We start from the raw sequence: 16,142 nt of genomic DNA on the forward strand, positions 1-16,142 counted from the left end.
ATGTTAATTTATCTGCTTGATCTAAGTTATCTTTTAATAAAATGTTACAAATTATTTTTTTGTTTGTTTTCAACTCTTTACTTACAGCCCATCTTACTTATCTGCAGGATATGGACAACTAGAGAGAAAGACAATGTATATTAGTTATTGTATTAGTCAAAATAGTTTTAGGGTATTTTTAAAACAGTCAAAATGTTTACATTCATTTATTGTTTTAAAAACTTGCTAATAAGGTTATAATATTGCATTCTATACAGGTTGTATACAGACACAACTACACTTCAACATTTCCCGGCAAAGCTGGGACATTCTGAACAAACAGCTTACTACTTGGATTAAAATGCCTCCTCCTATGCTTTCTTAGCCCAGACGGCGTTTTAAATTTACTACTGCAGATATCGCACTGCTGTGTCGCCCCCATATGCCTTCGCCGCACGTGGTCCATCCTCCGCGAGGTCGAAAGAAACTTCATGTCGCAGAATTCACACGCATAAGGAGTCTCACCTGTGTGAATCCTAGTGTGATACACAAGGGCCGGCTTCGTCACAAATTTACCTCCGCACGTTTCACATGTGAAGTTGCGTTCTCTAGTGTGCTTCACCATGTGGTATTTCAGTCTGCTTGCAGCCGGGAATTTTTTGTCGCACCACGCACAGTCGAAGCTTTTGTAACTCTTCTCGTGTTCAAACTTTATGTGTATGTACAGACTGTATTTCTTCGCAAATCCCTTACCGCACGAATCGCAAAAGAAGTTCTTGTTACCGTTATCTTTTTTCTGCCATCCAACCTCTTTGGTACAGATTTTCGCGTCAACATGCTTTTTGAAACTAAAGCGTGATTTGTAGTGTCGATTGCAAATGGGGCATCTTAAGTTGGCGTGATTATACGAGTGCATTTTCAAAGAATGTCTGTTGGCGTATTTCTTTCCGCAAACATCGCATATAGCTGCTATATGGCTGTCTTGTGCATGCATTTTAAGTAAATATGCTGCTCCAAAGGCTTTGGGACAATCAGGGCATTTGTGAATTTTTGGAGCATGGGTCCTTTCAAAATGACTTTTTAAACCCTTTCTGTCTGTATACTTAGCCGAGCACAATTCACACAGAAAGCTATCATGGCTGCCATTAGGAAGTTTAAGTTCAGCAGGGTTTGTGTCTATGGTATCATTATCAAACTCGTCATTGTAATTATTTTCAACTTTCACAGCTTGCTTCGCCCTTCTTTGCCTTTTAACAATAGTTTTAAACCTCCTCAAAACTTTGCTGGTAGTTTTAGCCTTGCTCAGTTTGTCGGAATAATTTAAAAACTGACCATTCTCATCATTGGCAACATACAAAGTTTTTGTGGATTCCGTATCAATCTTAGAGTCATTCAGGCATGATGATAGTTTACTGATGGTGTTGGTGAGGAGGAGTCTTGATTGTCTGCATCTGTTGATGAACTTGAAACAGTAGATGGCGCTAGTGGCACATGGCTTGCATATTTTTCTTGTTATAACGGTGCTTGCATCCTGCAACATCAAATGTAAATCAATAATTAGTTACTCCAGTGGTGAAGAGTCCATACAATCCCTATTCCTTTTAAAATTATTTATTTATTTATCATGCACTTCACAATATTTTTTGATAGGTTGTAAAGGGATATGTCTTTCTTTCACACTGTCTTCTCTTAGAAAGTTTTTTTTAAATTAAAGTTCCAAACAAGTGGGTAGTCTTGAAGTTGCCAGCTATAACACTTGTGTACCTTGTCAAACTAACCAATCAAACAATCTTTGGAAGAATTAATATGTAGGTAGCATGTTAGTGTAAAATTTTATAGCTGCCAACTTCTGAACTATCTACTTATATGGACCAAATTGTATCAAGTCAGTAAATAAGCTTTTGGAAATGAATTAGAGTAGATACTCTAAACATAAGTCTGAAATTATAAGCAAACTTAAACATAGATTAGTCTAAAACAATCCCTTCAGGAAAACCTTGTATGAAATTATTATTTTTTAAATCAAGTTAGCTTGGCTCTACTCTATCATCTGCAAAAAGCAATCATCTCGAAATTTTGCTGTCTAAGTGTGGCACAGGACCGTGGGACTTGGCGTAGCATGAAGGAAGCCTATACCCTGCAGCCTGCAGTGGGTAGACCTAGGCTGAAGAAGAAGTGATTGATAGCTTTTTGCAGTGACAATGAAGGTAAGTAAACACTTATTTCTATTTCTCTGTTCTCATTCTTTTTTATAACCTAGGGAGCAGAAATACTTACATGTACGGCCAGTAAAGTCGCTATAATCTGCGTGAATGTAATATCGGCAGTTTCATCGTTTTCTTTCACTACAATATTGTCGTCAACATGAAAGAACGAGGTCTCTTCGTTTATAATATGAAAACATAAAGTACAAGTGTCTCGACTGTGTAAAACGTTATAGACCGCTGTTTTCCCTGACAGCATTGTTCATTTGTGGGTTATCTTCTTTAGGTAGTGTATTGAATTCAGAAAATTAATTGAATAATCCTAAAATCTGAAATTGAGTTTTGCAATAAACATTGTTCAAATCAGTCAAATCACATGAATGTCAAACTTGAATGAAAGTACACTGTGGGCAAAAGTCAAACCGTGTCATAATATTTATGTATCTTAGAATAATAACGACCTCACAGCTTTAATGATAAAGCATGAGTCTTTTACCATTCATAGGTTACATAACTTGGTTACATTAGGTAAGTACATTACATTAACAAAAGTGATCATTTTAAGAAGAAGGTAAGGTTGATATAACCCCTACCCAACAGAATATACTTACTTACTCCCTATCCTATAGGATATAATAGGGAGTTAGATAGTGAGGGACTTGGGGTAACATTCGTATGCATGCACCAAAACTGTGTCCTAGCTACGGAAAAACTTTCTTTAGAGACTATCCATGGTTGACACACCTAACTAATTAAATCTATCGGTTGTCTGGATAAGATCGCTATCGCTATATGCGATATAGACCGCCTTTTCTAGTCTAGTTTAGTTTTTATATGTAAAATTGTTAGGAGCATTGGAGATTAGAGGTGACAACATTTATAAACGTAGAAAAAAGTAAGTAGGTACTTAAGGGAGAGAGAATGCCGCCTTGAGGAACGCCAGCAGACAAGTCGGCCCAATCTGATATAGGTATCAGAAGGACCGCAACGTATTGCCTGCTGGCGACCACGAAGATATGAGGAAAAAGGATTTTTGTTGATGATTTCGTTTTATTTTATTTTATATTAAAATGCTGTGATTTTATGGAAACGCACATATTTTCAAAATAATAGGAGAGCTTACGTTTATGCAAATGATTTCAGAGGGTTTAGTGGTTTTAAATTTTCAGTAAATCCAGTTATGGACACATGTCCATAATTGGGTGTCATAACTGGATTTTTTATTTTGTTCAAGAAAGACGTATACGCCCAAGCAAATGGGATATGCTATTATGAAAGTACAAGATGAAGATGGCCACTGCAGCTGTGCGTAACGGAGACACATACATGTTCCTTCCTCCTACTTCTATTTCAAGTGTTCCAGAACAAGTATTGATCAAAGATGCACATGAAAATTCAAGCCTTCACGCGACTGTTGCGGTTGTAGAAAAACACGCTCACAGGAGCAGTGTACTTAATTGAAATAAGTAAAACTCATGATAAGTAGTAGTAGTTTAACACATCTAGATATGTGAACCCATCAACCCGCAGTGGACCAGCATGGTGGGAAATGGTCCAAGCACAAGCTTAGGAAGGCAGTTTAGTTGACTTTTAAACTGTCAAGTCATATAAATGTCATAATAAAAGTTGCTTAGAATATCAGTTTGAGTTTGTATCACCTTCTAATGGGATAACATTACCTTATGTGACACCCTGTATATCAGACAAGTCCTTGCTAGTCCGCCGTCTTAGCTTAGATGACGCGTTCAAATCAGGCTGTCGTAGCTAAAAAAAACTTTGCCGCCATGACAGTTATCGTATCACAGAAATCCGAACGCATTCATTCATATTATTATTTTCGTATTTAAATATTTAATTCAGTTAGTTATTAATGAATATTTACCGAAACGCAGTAATTAGTTGGACTGACATGAAACATGGAGACCGACATTAAGGCAACGAATTTAGCTCTAAAATATCTGTGTGGTGAAACAGAAAATGTTTGTAGGTTATGTTTATCATCAACCTCTTCCTATGCTATTTCAACAGAAAGTGTTATAAACCTGAAGAAACACTTCTTCGAAGAAGCCATAACTTACAACGACATATTCATCGAACTCGGTGTAAGTAAAAATATGCATTGCACTATAAACACAGTCAAATACCTTCCATAGCAAATCCTTTTCTTTTCATCAGAATTCTACTTACTTCTCACTGATGGCTATTATGGTTTTTCAATTTTGCTGGTCTCGTAATATATTGCTTAAATTTTGAAGAACTAGGTATATAGCTTTTAGTATTGAATAGGAGACCCCATCTCTCAATACAATGTTTTTTTTTTTTTTTTTCATTTTCCATTGTATCTGCAATCAGTCCCAGAACTATGAGCAGATTTCTTCTCAGTTTAGTGGCATTGGAAAGAGTCCCCCAGTGGGGACCCCTCTTTATTTCATCGCTAGGAGTGTGCTAGCTCCATAGGTTCCCTTCTCTTCAAATGACGCTGGAAGTTTGGTGTGGTCAGCTGAGCATCTAGTTCGTTGGGGTGGTTACAGAGACGGTTTCTATAAGATCCAGTCTGAGTGCGAATTTCTTCAGCTACTGTAGGTATCCCCAAGTGCTCATGCAGTTCGCTGATCCTTATAAACCAGGGTGCCTTGCCAATCTCAATACAATGTCATGTAAAAAAAAATATCTCTATTTCAGATTCCTCTAGAAGAAGAGCTTCCTAAAGTGTTGTGTCGAGGGTGCGCCACATCCCTGGTGCAGGGCTACACCTTCCACAAGCTCTGTCAGTACTCCAACGAGAGGTGGACAATTGCCCTTGAACATATAGAAAACGGTTTCAGTGAAACAGAAAATCTCAACCCATCTGCGCAGAGCCTCTACATGATAATAAATAAAACCGAAAACATCGTCTTTACAAGCAGAAAGAAATGCAACAAGAACAAGAAAAGGAATGCCCTTAACAAGATCAGAAAAATATTCAAAAACAGAGAGAATTTTAATCAATTTAACTTGAAGAACAAAAATAAATACCATGGTACAGACAACTATTGTTGTAGTCAATGTGGTAAGACTTTTATATCCAACTATTTGCTATCAAAACATTTGAGATACCATGCGGGCAGACATGCTTGTCCGAAATGTGCCAAAGTTTTCCCAACAGAGGCCAAAGTGAAAGATCACATTGACAGAATCCACCAACCAAAGAACATTCAATGTCCGCAGTGTGGCAAGTTCTTCAGCACCAAAAAGATACTACAATTTCACGAACAATTGTACCACGTACCAGCCCAGTGTGCACTGTGCTCCATGGAGTTCCCGTCAAAGTATGCTCTACGTGTCCACATGGACAAACATGAGCCAAACAAATGTGTACGATGTAAGAAAGTATATTTAAACCGAAACACATATAGGTTCCATCTGAAAATATGTGGTAACCAAGCTGAAAAGGAGCCAAGATTTTACTGTGACATTTGCGGGAAAGGTTACGTCCGTAAGAACGGGATCCGCACTCATCTAAAAGTATGTCACGGGTTTGGCAGTGTGTTCTCTTGCTCCTGGTGTGATAAGAAGTTTGATGCCATGAGTAGACTTAAGAACCACACCGTAAAACACACAAGGGAGCGTAACTTTAGCTGTGACATCTGCTCAGGGAAGTTTGTGACTGCGGCTGCTCTGGTCTACCACAAGAGACTGCACACTGGAGAGAAGCCTTTTAAATGTGACATGTGTGACGAGAGCTTCCTGTCGGCCTCCAGAAGGATGGAGCATCGCATGCGCAAGCATTTCAAGCCAACCAAAGAGTGTAAAACGTGTCATATGAAGTTTGTGATGCGTCACCAGTTGAAGAAACATGAAGAGAGACATTCCAACCCTCATAGTAAGCTGTATGTGCCAGGTGCGGTGTGGACTGCGTAATATGTGAATGGGAAGTGTATTTTTATTTTATTTTTAATGAAATTTTAGCTATTAATAAAGTTGGATTGAGTCAGTATACTGTTTTAATTCTTGAATTTGATTTGGTTTTAGAAAGGATTGGTTGTTGAGGATCTAGAAATCATTATCTGCCTCATCCCTATAATTTCGTAGTTCTATTTCTAGTCCACTGCCATGAATACATAAAAGCTAATTACTAAGTATTTGAGATTGCAGGCCAAGCAAGTTCAAGTTTGTTATTTTTCGTTATATAGGTACCTACTTAATATGGAACTCAATGTACCTATCTGTCTACCATGGTCCATGACAAACTTTTAACTTCATAAAATGAACCTTACCCTCTTCCAGCCCTATGTTGCTGATTAGAGATCTGATGATGATGATGATGATGAACCTTAAATATTGAAACCTACGAGAATTGTTATCTGGTCGCCATCCTGTCCTTTCCATACTGGCAGTCAATTGTAGCTAGATTGGCAGGGAAAAAAGAAACAAAGTTATAAGAAATATAAATTCATCACAACTTTATTCATGTAAAAAACAATAAGTTCACTTAAGTAAGTCTTTAGATTTTCATTCTTTCACTTCATTCAAGTAACTCCCTACAGCAACGCCATCGCTGGCAAACCTCGCATGGTACAGTTTGCTCCTTGGATCGTGATGTCTTTCTTTATGCTTCTTCAGGAAGAATGCAGTTACAAACTTACGCATGCAGATATCGCACTGGAGCTGGGGCCCTATGTGTTTGAACTTTATGTGTTCCGCTCTTGAAGACGCATTGACGAACTTCTCTTCACAGTATCTGCAAGAGTAGGGCTTCTCTCCAGTATGTCTTCTCGTGTGGTAGAGCAAAGCTTCTTTGGACACAAACTTGTTCCCACAAATATCACATGTGAAGTTCTTTTCTCCAGTATGCTTTATCATGTGGACTTTTAGGTAGCTGGGAGCTGTGAACCTCTTGCCACAGAAATCACAGATGTGATGCTTGGCATTCCCATGCTCAAAACGCATGTGAACTCGCAATCCTCCCGGTGTACTGTAGCTTTTTCCACATTTCTCGCATGAAAAAGCTCTTTCTAACTCACTGCGTGTTGGGTGCGGGTCAAGCAGACCTTCAATGCATAGTTTTGTGTGCTTTAAGAAGAACTGATGGACTCTGTATTTCTTTCCGCACTTGGGACATTCGCTGATCGAACTGTGGCTCTGTTCATGCATGTGTAGCTTGTCCAGCCCTTTGCATGCCTTGCCACAGCTCTTGCACATGTATGTGCTGTGTGCTCGGTCAATATGCTCCTTCAGAGCCTTCTCATTAGTGCGGTACTGAGGACACGAAGGGCATTTATGCTTGTGTTTGTGGGAGGAATGAAATTTTAGCTCTTTTTCGTCCGGGAACAATTCGAAACACTTATCACAGGTCAAACTGGAATGATATGTTATATTGTGCGATTTTAAATCAGCGAATGAATTAAACCATTCATTGCACTCCATACATTCAAATTTATTTTTACTGTTGCCTCTTCTTGGTGTCTCTCTGTCTTCCTCCTGTAATACAAGTTCAGATTCGTTTTCACCAACAGTGATGTACAACTTTTGGTTTTCGGATGGATTCTCGATGTCAATGTTGAGTGTATTGGACAAATGGTCCAGTATATTGGACAGGATCTTAGTGGAATCCTTGCATTGCTGCAGGAACTTGGCAGTTTGAAGAGTATTCTCGACACAGGTGATGCAGACAGCCTCCAGACCAGACAGTTCTTCGGCCACCTGAAATATTCAAATTAGAATTACCTAAGTATTGTTGGTTGGCTTATTTAAGTATAGTGGGTTATCTGTTCAGTAAATAAGCGACTGAATACATTTACTTATACTAACTCTATGTTATCAGCTACAACGATCATGTCGTAAGACTTTAACTGTGCTTGTTGCTTTTACTTTGGTACTGTACTGAGCTATGTTCATTTAAATTGATAGTATACACATTTACCTCATCTTGTAATCCCAAAACCTGGCTAAGTACTTCAGATAAAGGCTGGAAATTCTCAGAGTCCAGTGTAACCGAGTCCTCAAATCGCATGTATTGTTCCTTGATCTCTGCTAAGCATAACCTGCAATTGCTATAAGTTTTCGCTACGACTATATTGGACACCAGTTTGCTCAAATTCAGCTCTTCTACCATTTTAATTATTGTTGTAAAGTGAGATTTTAAACACAACCACAATACGAATCACGGCGCGCTTTTAATTTTCGTTCGTAAACTTGCAGCTTGGATTTGGAAATGAAATGAATCGTTTCGAAATGCAAGAAGAGGGAAGCTTGGGCAAATTTTGGTTCACAGATTAACTATTAGTACTATTAGATGTCTCGGGTCCGTTCAGTTAATAAAATTTCTCACTTCTTGCTCGTTTCTCTTTTTAATAAGTACCTTTTTTATACCTACCTTCTAAAAATAACAATTACCCTCCATGGTTTTCGAATGAACTAGTACGACTTTTAGCGGAATAAAATAAACTAAGAAAGCGTTATTCTAAATTTAAAAATCCAAGGGATAAGATAGAGTATCAGATTTGTCGCAGTCGCTGCGATCGATTGTATCGGAAATGTTACTCCCAATATATTTGTAAAACCGAAAGATCTATTACAACAAATCCCAAAGCTTTCTGGAAATACATAAAGGAAAGGCGGAAAAATTCAAGTTCATTGCCGTCACGCATGAATCTCGATAATACCTCAGCGTCAACTGGAAGTGAAATATGTAATATATTTGCGAATCACTTTTCTTCCACGTTTTCAAGTGACCTAGAAGTTTCTCCTAATGTTTCCATTCCACAAAATTTCATATCGGATGCCATTTTAAACAAAATCAAAATAAATGAGGCCACCGTTCTCAAAGCTCTCAAACAACTTGATCCCGGCAAAGGGTCTGGTCCAGATGGACTTCCTCCTTTGTTTCTCAAACGATGTGCTGAAGCGCTTACATATCCACTAACCTTTATCTTCAATACCTCTCTAAAATCTGGCGTATTTCCATCCAGGTGGAAGGAGGCCCGTATTGTACCAGTTCATAAGAAAGGCGAACTGGAAAATGTTAGAAACTACCGGCCTATTTCCATACTTAGCTCTTTTTCCAAATTGTTCGAATCTTTAGTTTGTCCCGTTATATCCAATCATACTAGATCTATGATAAGCATAAAGCAGCATGGTTTTCAGCGCGGTAAGTCTGTGACTACCAACTTGGTTGCATTTGTGGCAGACATTGCTGAAAATTTAGAAAAACGTATCCAAACCGACGCCATTTATACCGACTTCAGCAGTGCCTTTGACATGGTTAGCCACGCGATCTTGTTACGAAAGCTTGGTAGTTACGGTATATGTGGTACGCTTCACTCATGGTTTTCATCCTATCTAAAAGATAGACGATTGCAAGTGGTTGCGGGTGGATATGAATCAGATCCCTACATATCAACATCCGGGGTACCGCAGGGATCGCACCTGGGCCCAGTTCTGTTCTTATTATTTATTAACGACATTACTAAGTACATAAAACATTGTAGTTGCTCAGTTTTTGCAGACGATATGAAAATATATAGACCTGTTAAGTCGCTGGAAGATGTACTTACGTCTCATTCAAGAGGATCTGAACAGTATAAAACAACGGTGTGACCAAAACTATATGTCCTTGAACGTATCTAAATGCAACCATATTAAATTCACCAAAAACATCAATAAGGTAGAATCCTCGTATTTAATCGGCACATCGGCAGCGGGCATATAAAAGAAGTGACTGAAATTCGAGACTTGGGGGTGATACTGAACAGTAAGTTGAGTTTTAGTGCTCACTACGACCATATTATTGCAAAATCTTTTAAAATGTTAGGATTTATAAAAAGATCATCAAAAAAATTTAAAAACTCTAACACCAAAATTCTTCTCTTTAATGCTCTAGTTAAGAGTAGTCTCGAATACTCAAGTGTTATTTGGAATCCTATGTACAATGTACCTACACAATACCAGATTAGAACGTGTGCAAAAATCATTCACAAGGCATCTTGCATACCATGAAAAGGGATTTAGTAGAAGGAACGACTACAATTCCCGCTTAGAATATTTTAAAATGGTATCGTTAGAAAATCGTAGGCAGCTAATGGATCAAATTTTCCTTTGGAAAATCATCAACCACCAAATATGTAGTCCCGAAGCGCTCGCAAGAATATCTCTTTCCGTCCCGAGATCAAACCGTCGCCTTCCTCATACGTCAACAAATCTACATACCTGTACTAAAAGCAAATACCACCCGAAACTCCCCTGTATACCGTATGTTAATGGGGTACAATAGAATAAACGCTAGACTTCACGAAAAAAATAAAGATATTGACGTTTATCATGACTCTCTCGGCTCCATGGAAGTAATAATACAACAGGAATGCGCACTGCACCAAAAAAACGAGCCGACAGAGATAGTCAGCACGGAGCCCTCCATCTCTTTCTATTTTTGGTGACCATAATTTTAGGTAATTCATGAGACATCACTTCTAATCTATCATGTCGCGAATAGGTGTCGATGGTCTCAAAGTCACCTATTATTCGAATAATTCGATTTCAATGTAGGTACGAATATATTTTGGTGATATGACAATTGAGTAAACAAATAGGGAGAAGGTAAAATTTGTATAGATATGTTGTTGCAGCGCAAACTGCAATGTAATATTGATATGTTTTTTTCCATATCAATTAGATATTCCCAAGGTTTGAACTAGCAACAACAATCTGTCTTTTTACCAAATTCTACTAAGATGGACTGGTTTTAATTAGAGAGTTAGGATTGACGTAAATAATTAAATGAGCGAAATCAAACAACACACATTTTTATAATAAGTATAATACAATGTATTTATTGGATCTTCTTTATTTACACGTTACTATTCTATTCTATCTTATAATACTCATATCTATCACCAAAAAAATCAACAGCTCATAACTCTTTACCAGCCTTATAAGATAACAGCCACAATAATACCTAATGATACTTAGGTATAAAATAAAACAAAAAGTTGAATGAAACAGGTCCTAATTAAATTGAAAGTGATTCAAAAGTACGAATAAATGGTCACCCTAACCATAACGTCTCTCACAACAGTATAAACCTCATCCGTCATCTTGACAACTTCGGTCTTGTCGTAAAGTATTTAGAAAAACTACCAATATTTTTTATGAAATTATTATTCATACAAATACCAAATATTTCATTACAATGACATGTTTATAATGATTTATTATAAATTTGTTTTTGAAAATGATATGATATACAGTAGTCTATGAGTTAATTTAATATTTTTTTTGCATAGCTCTCTTTGTACAAAATCTACTAAAGTTTACACAACTAAATCCTGGCAATTGTTAGAAAGAGAGGAAGGGCTCTGTGGTAACCCTCTCTATCGGCTCGCGGCCTTTTTCACTTCAAATATAAATCTTAAGGTGAATTCGTTAGGTCTATTTTTGTTTGCATCATTTTGGTCAGTGCGCATTCCTGTTGTATTATTACTTCCATGCTCGGCTCATATAGGAATAAAGTACTGGACGCCCTACATTTAGGTTAATTAGGTTTAGGTTTTTATTATATCTACTCATAGTTGCATGTTAGTTTAAGTAAGCTGTTGTAAATATAAAAATGTTGTGTTCACCTATAATTGGGGTACGTACGTGAACAATTCTTGTATAAAATAATATTAAAACCTTTATGTATGATATCCTGTTGGTGTATATAAATAAATAAATAAAAAATAAATACCTATATCACCTATATGCGCACTAACGACTGTTATCCCCGAAGGAGTAGTCAGAGGTGGCTCACAAGCGAGCCACCCACTTTTCGCAGCATATTTGTACTCACGTGATAGGTTGCGAACCATACTATCGCCGTTTTTTTAAACTATTGTTTTGAATATAGGTGCATTGAATTTTACCTAGCGTTTCACGTTTGTCTTTGCATTGGAAATTAACACCTAGAATGAAATGCACGGATCGTCTCATGCGTAGATGACCACAGAGAAGATTTTTATCTTTTTGAACATGACACCATGAGACAAACTGTCACTTTCCTAAAATTCTAGATTCTAGTTTTTGGCTGCATTTGCTTTGTTAACTTTGTTTGTTGTTTATTTTCGTGTGTTTTTCTCTAGGAAACCATAATTAAAGATGGATATATCATTAAAACATGCGGTGTCTAATGTAATACTGTCCCGCGAGACGTGCACTCTGTGCTTCAAGCGAGTGGACAGCGACGCGGTGGATGTCGACGATATTATTCTCCTGAAAGTTAATCATGAACACATCAGTGTCTCTTTCAAGAAAATGATCGCTTCGTTGCTCGGTGGGGACGTGAGTATTTAATTTTAACGTCTGTATGAGTCTAATTATTATTCAATTAATTGATTACTTATGAAGTATCTACCTAGTTTATCAAAAACACTCAAACCATTGTGGTAATCGTTTTCTACGCCATACACCGTCCCAGTGGCGGGATCCCGCTATTATAGCATAGAGATGTAGATGCTGCTTTAGGAAATAGTAATCATATGTTTTACTTTTTCTTTAACCTTATATGTATAGGTACTTATAAGGTTATGGTTATTAATACCGCAACGGTAATCAATAAAATTTCCATTTCAGGAATCAAACGCAACATTGACCAGCAAACTATGTGGGCTGTGCACCATTAGTGCAGTCAACTGCTACAACTTCATCTCAGAGTGCCAGCAAGCTCGGAAAGCTATGTCAGAAACTCTAGATAAGATTTCTACATGTTTAGACGACCCCTCCATTGAGGGAGACCTCATGAGGTCCCTCTACGTGGCTGTAGATGGTGAGGGTGAGGCCCAGAAGTATCATGACACGTATAACACCACTGACTCATTGACTACGGCTCTTAAGAGGTTTAAAGCTCTAGAAAGAAAGTCATGGAAAAAGAAAATAGAAGAAATTGAAGATTATTTCAGTGTAGACAGTGAAGAATATGACTCTGATAATTATAATGACCTTTTAATTCGCATAGGTGACAAGGTTGTAACATGTAATGTGTGTAATTCTAAATTTTCAAGCAGAAAACATCTTCAAAATCATTATTTTAGAAGCCATGCACCCAAAGTGTTCAACTGTGACGAATGTCCCAAAGCTTTTGCAAAACCAGAGCTATTGAAGAAACACTATGACTTCCATCACCTGGTCAGTTCGCCGAGCATCTGTGATGTTTGTGGAAAATCTTTCAACAATCAAAGACAACTAGCACGTCACAAGCGCCAGCAGCACAGCGGTGGTGGGAAGTGTCCGAATTGCATGAAATACTTCAGCAGAGACTCCCACTTACGACGACACATCAAGTCGAGGTACTGCCTCGGCGGGGAGGAGGCTGTTAAAAAAAACTTCTTCTGTGATACGTGCGGCAAGGGCTACCGGTCCAAGAGCTACTTGATGCACCACATCATAGCCGTTCACAGACCAAACGAGAAAGTCAAAGGCCACATCTGTCAGGTGTGCGACCGAGTCTGGGCCAGCCCGAGCGCACTGAAGCACCACATGCTTTTACACACAAAGGAGAAAAAGTTTAGTTGTGAAACCTGTGGAGGAAAGTTTGGGACAAACCAATCTCTGATATGGCACACGAGACTCCACACAGGGGAAACTCCATACCAGTGCCGGTTCTGTGACAAGAAGTTTATAAATACTTCTAGAAGAGCACAGCATGTGAGGATCCATCATGACGAAGAGCCAACCAAGGAGTGTGACTTGTGCGGAAGTAAATTCAGAGCAACTAATGATTTGAAAAGACACAGAAGAAGACATTTGCAACCAACCAGCAGGATTTATTTAGGACCCGGTGCTGAATAGTTAGATTAACAAATGATGTAATTAATGCCTAGTAAACTGATATTGAAAATTTCCGTTTGAAAAATGTTGTTTTTCTATTCTTTCTTATCTAATTAGCTCAGTAAATAGCAGCAATAAAGTTGACTATACTACCCTATAAAATAAATAGGCTGTGAAGCACACATCTATACCATTTCATGTCTATTTATCACAAGGCTTGGAGTGTAGATCTACATATAACCCAATCCATATACATATCATATATACGAGATTTCCACCTAGCGAGATCTTGCGAGATTGGGAGAATGTCAATAAAAACATTATGCAAATGCTTGTATTAGGAACTAGTAACTGACATGATTTGTAATTAAATAGTAACTTCGTTGTTAGTTATTAAAATAATGTAAGTTTCTTTCAAAAATCAACAGCAGAGTACTTATTTTGTCTCTAACTCTAATAACATTTGTTTATGTCTATACCTAATTATTATAAGTCCCTACTGTAGCTAATAAGTTCAAATTCATATAATATTGGTAACAAAATAATGATCTATATGGTATTCCTCTATGGGGGTCAGCTGCCAAATCTAACATAATGTGCTTACAAAGGGCTCAAAACAATGTCCTAAAAGCCATATGTAACCCACCTTGGTTTATAAAAACAAGTGAAGTTCACGATTACCTGGGGGTACCGACAGTACAGGAAGAAATTGCTTCATATAAAATAAAATACAAGCTCCGACTGGCAAATCATCCCAACTCACTAGCTTCTAATTTGCTAGACCCATCTAACCTGACTCACAGGCTCAAGAGAGCAAATGTGCTGCATTAATAAAGGGGTACTCTGACAATGGTCAGATCTGTCTGAACGTCAATGATCTTTCCACAAATCTGATAAAAGCAGTGTTGCCGTAACGGAGTTTCCAAAACGCACATATCCAGCGTCAAAAACGTACATTTAGGGTTAAAACCGTACATGAGCATTTTTTTTACTGAAATCACTCAATTTAGCTTTTTTAGCTCTTTCGCACCTGCTCGTCAGCAGAAGTGCTATATTTAAAGCTATATTTTATTGGATTTTAGTCCCGAAAAACGCACCTATTTTAATAAGCGTGTAGCGACACATGATTTAGTCACGTTTTGCAATTTAAGCTTTTTGGTAACTTCCAGTAGCGAACAATGCGCAGATGCTAGTCGTCTCGTTGAATAGTTTGGCCTCAAGAAATCTGCATTCGTCATTTAACATCAACCCCATAGTAACCCACACACTGAACCTCAACATTGGTGACCCCGACGTGATCAACAAGCGCAATTTAGGATTTGATAGGTACAATTTCCTAAAACCTTCAAAGTAGGTAGGTAGTAGATTAGCCGTGGTACGTACTTACCTACCCGCAGTTTTATTATATACTCATTATACTTAATAAAAATTATCTTGGTGGAGAAATCGCACAACAAAATGAAATCGTTATTGTGGAATTAGGTACATACTCAATCTGAAAAAAAAGAAGTTGGGCTGACCGTTACCATTTAGTTAGGGCAACTGCACGTGCACGTCTAGTTGTATGAAAATAACTTTGTATAATACAGAGTCCGCTATAGTTTTCGTTGAAAGTGGTTACTTGGAGGTATACAGCACATTTTGCCGAATTATTATAAGTAATAGTATTTAAAAAGTTAAGGGGGAGACGGACATGACGAAACCATAATGAAACTATTAAAAAGTTAGTTTAAAAACTATCACCAGTCTACTGAACAATCACGCTCTAAAAAGTATTAAAGAAGAAATACTTCATACCTAGTGAAACCCGTGGTCGTATGCAACATACCCTAAAACTTATGATCGTTTACGGTAAAATAAAGGTACGTAAAATAGTCCATAAACGAAGATTTTACACATGATATTGGATGTTTAGTTCAAAAGGTACATAACATGGTCCGATTACACATGACACATGGGAGGCTCAAATAGTACGTAAAATGTGTAAAATGTACGCTAACGGCAACACTGGATAAAAGTCTGGCGACTGATGGCAGATGCAACAAGAAAAAAAAAAAAAAAATATTAAGTATTGCTTTAGTTTCAATAATTAAGAGTAATACAACATTACTGTTTATAAATAGGTAAAAACAAAAATTTAACTTCACAAGTTTGAAATAAATGTTGTGAGATCGTATTAAT

The 16,142-nt window shown here is 37.6% G+C and overlaps 4 protein-coding genes across 4 annotated transcripts; 2 read left to right on the top strand and 2 right to left on the bottom strand.

Moving 5' to 3' along the window:
* Positions 1 to 238: 238 nt before the first annotated feature.
* Positions 239 to 2,565, bottom strand: LOC105390895 (myoneurin). The gene is made up of 2 exons (XM_038114528.2): positions 2,257 to 2,565; positions 239 to 1,510 (listed from the first exon to the last, which is right to left on the bottom strand). The coding sequence occupies exons 1-2, from the start codon at positions 2,440 to 2,442 to the stop codon at positions 275 to 277; spliced, it is 1,422 nt and encodes a 473-aa protein (XP_037970456.2). The 5' UTR covers positions 2,443 to 2,565; the 3' UTR covers positions 239 to 274.
* A 1,424-nt stretch (positions 2,566 to 3,989) lies between these two features.
* Positions 3,990 to 6,157, top strand: LOC105381235 (zinc finger protein 425). The gene is made up of 2 exons (XM_011550919.3): positions 3,990 to 4,285; positions 4,866 to 6,157. The coding sequence occupies exons 1-2, from the start codon at positions 4,100 to 4,102 to the stop codon at positions 6,081 to 6,083; spliced, it is 1,404 nt and encodes a 467-aa protein (XP_011549221.3). The 5' UTR covers positions 3,990 to 4,099; the 3' UTR covers positions 6,084 to 6,157.
* A 444-nt stretch (positions 6,158 to 6,601) lies between these two features.
* LOC105381236 (zinc finger protein 846) lies at positions 6,602 to 8,370 on the bottom strand. The gene is made up of 2 exons (XM_048632222.1): positions 8,086 to 8,370; positions 6,602 to 7,865 (listed from the first exon to the last, which is right to left on the bottom strand). The coding sequence occupies exons 1-2, from the start codon at positions 8,275 to 8,277 to the stop codon at positions 6,675 to 6,677; spliced, it is 1,383 nt and encodes a 460-aa protein (XP_048488179.1). The 5' UTR covers positions 8,278 to 8,370; the 3' UTR covers positions 6,602 to 6,674.
* Positions 8,371 to 12,236: 3,866 nt separating this feature from the next.
* Positions 12,237 to 14,149, top strand: LOC105381237 (zinc finger protein 28). The gene is made up of 2 exons (XM_011550922.3): positions 12,237 to 12,476; positions 12,768 to 14,149. The coding sequence occupies exons 1-2, from the start codon at positions 12,294 to 12,296 to the stop codon at positions 13,980 to 13,982; spliced, it is 1,398 nt and encodes a 465-aa protein (XP_011549224.3). The 5' UTR covers positions 12,237 to 12,293; the 3' UTR covers positions 13,983 to 14,149.
* The last annotated feature ends 1,993 nt before the right edge of the window (positions 14,150 to 16,142 follow it).

The sequence above is a fragment of the Plutella xylostella genome, chromosome 31 (genome assembly GCF_932276165.1).
Source record: "Plutella xylostella chromosome 31, ilPluXylo3.1, whole genome shotgun sequence".
Classification (NCBI taxonomy): domain Eukaryota; kingdom Metazoa; phylum Arthropoda; class Insecta; order Lepidoptera; family Plutellidae; genus Plutella; species Plutella xylostella.

Bases quoted from the DNA above. Each gene is read 5' to 3' on its own strand.
- LOC105381236 (XM_048632222.1), bottom strand. From the start codon at position 8,277: ATGGTAGAAGAGCTGAATTTGAGCAAACTGGTGTCCAATATAGTCGTA. The intron at 7,866-8,085 runs GTAAATGTGTAT...TGAATATTTCAG, and splicing joins TTTTGGGATTACAAGATGAG to GTGGCCGAAGAACTGTCTGG.
- LOC105390895 (XM_038114528.2), bottom strand. From the start codon at position 2,442: ATGCTGTCAGGGAAAACAGCGGTCTATAACGTTTTACACAGTCGAGAC. The intron at 1,511-2,256 runs GTAAGTATTTCT...TTGATGTTGCAG, and splicing joins CGACTTTACTGGCCGTACAT to GATGCAAGCACCGTTATAAC.
- LOC105381235 (XM_011550919.3), top strand. From the start codon at position 4,100: ATGGAGACCGACATTAAGGCAACGAATTTAGCTCTAAAATATCTGTGT. The intron at 4,286-4,865 runs GTAAGTAAAAAT...TCTCTATTTCAG, and splicing joins ACATATTCATCGAACTCGGT to ATTCCTCTAGAAGAAGAGCT.
- LOC105381237 (XM_011550922.3), top strand. From the start codon at position 12,294: ATGGATATATCATTAAAACATGCGGTGTCTAATGTAATACTGTCCCGC. The intron at 12,477-12,767 runs GTGAGTATTTAA...TTTCCATTTCAG, and splicing joins CTTCGTTGCTCGGTGGGGAC to GAATCAAACGCAACATTGAC.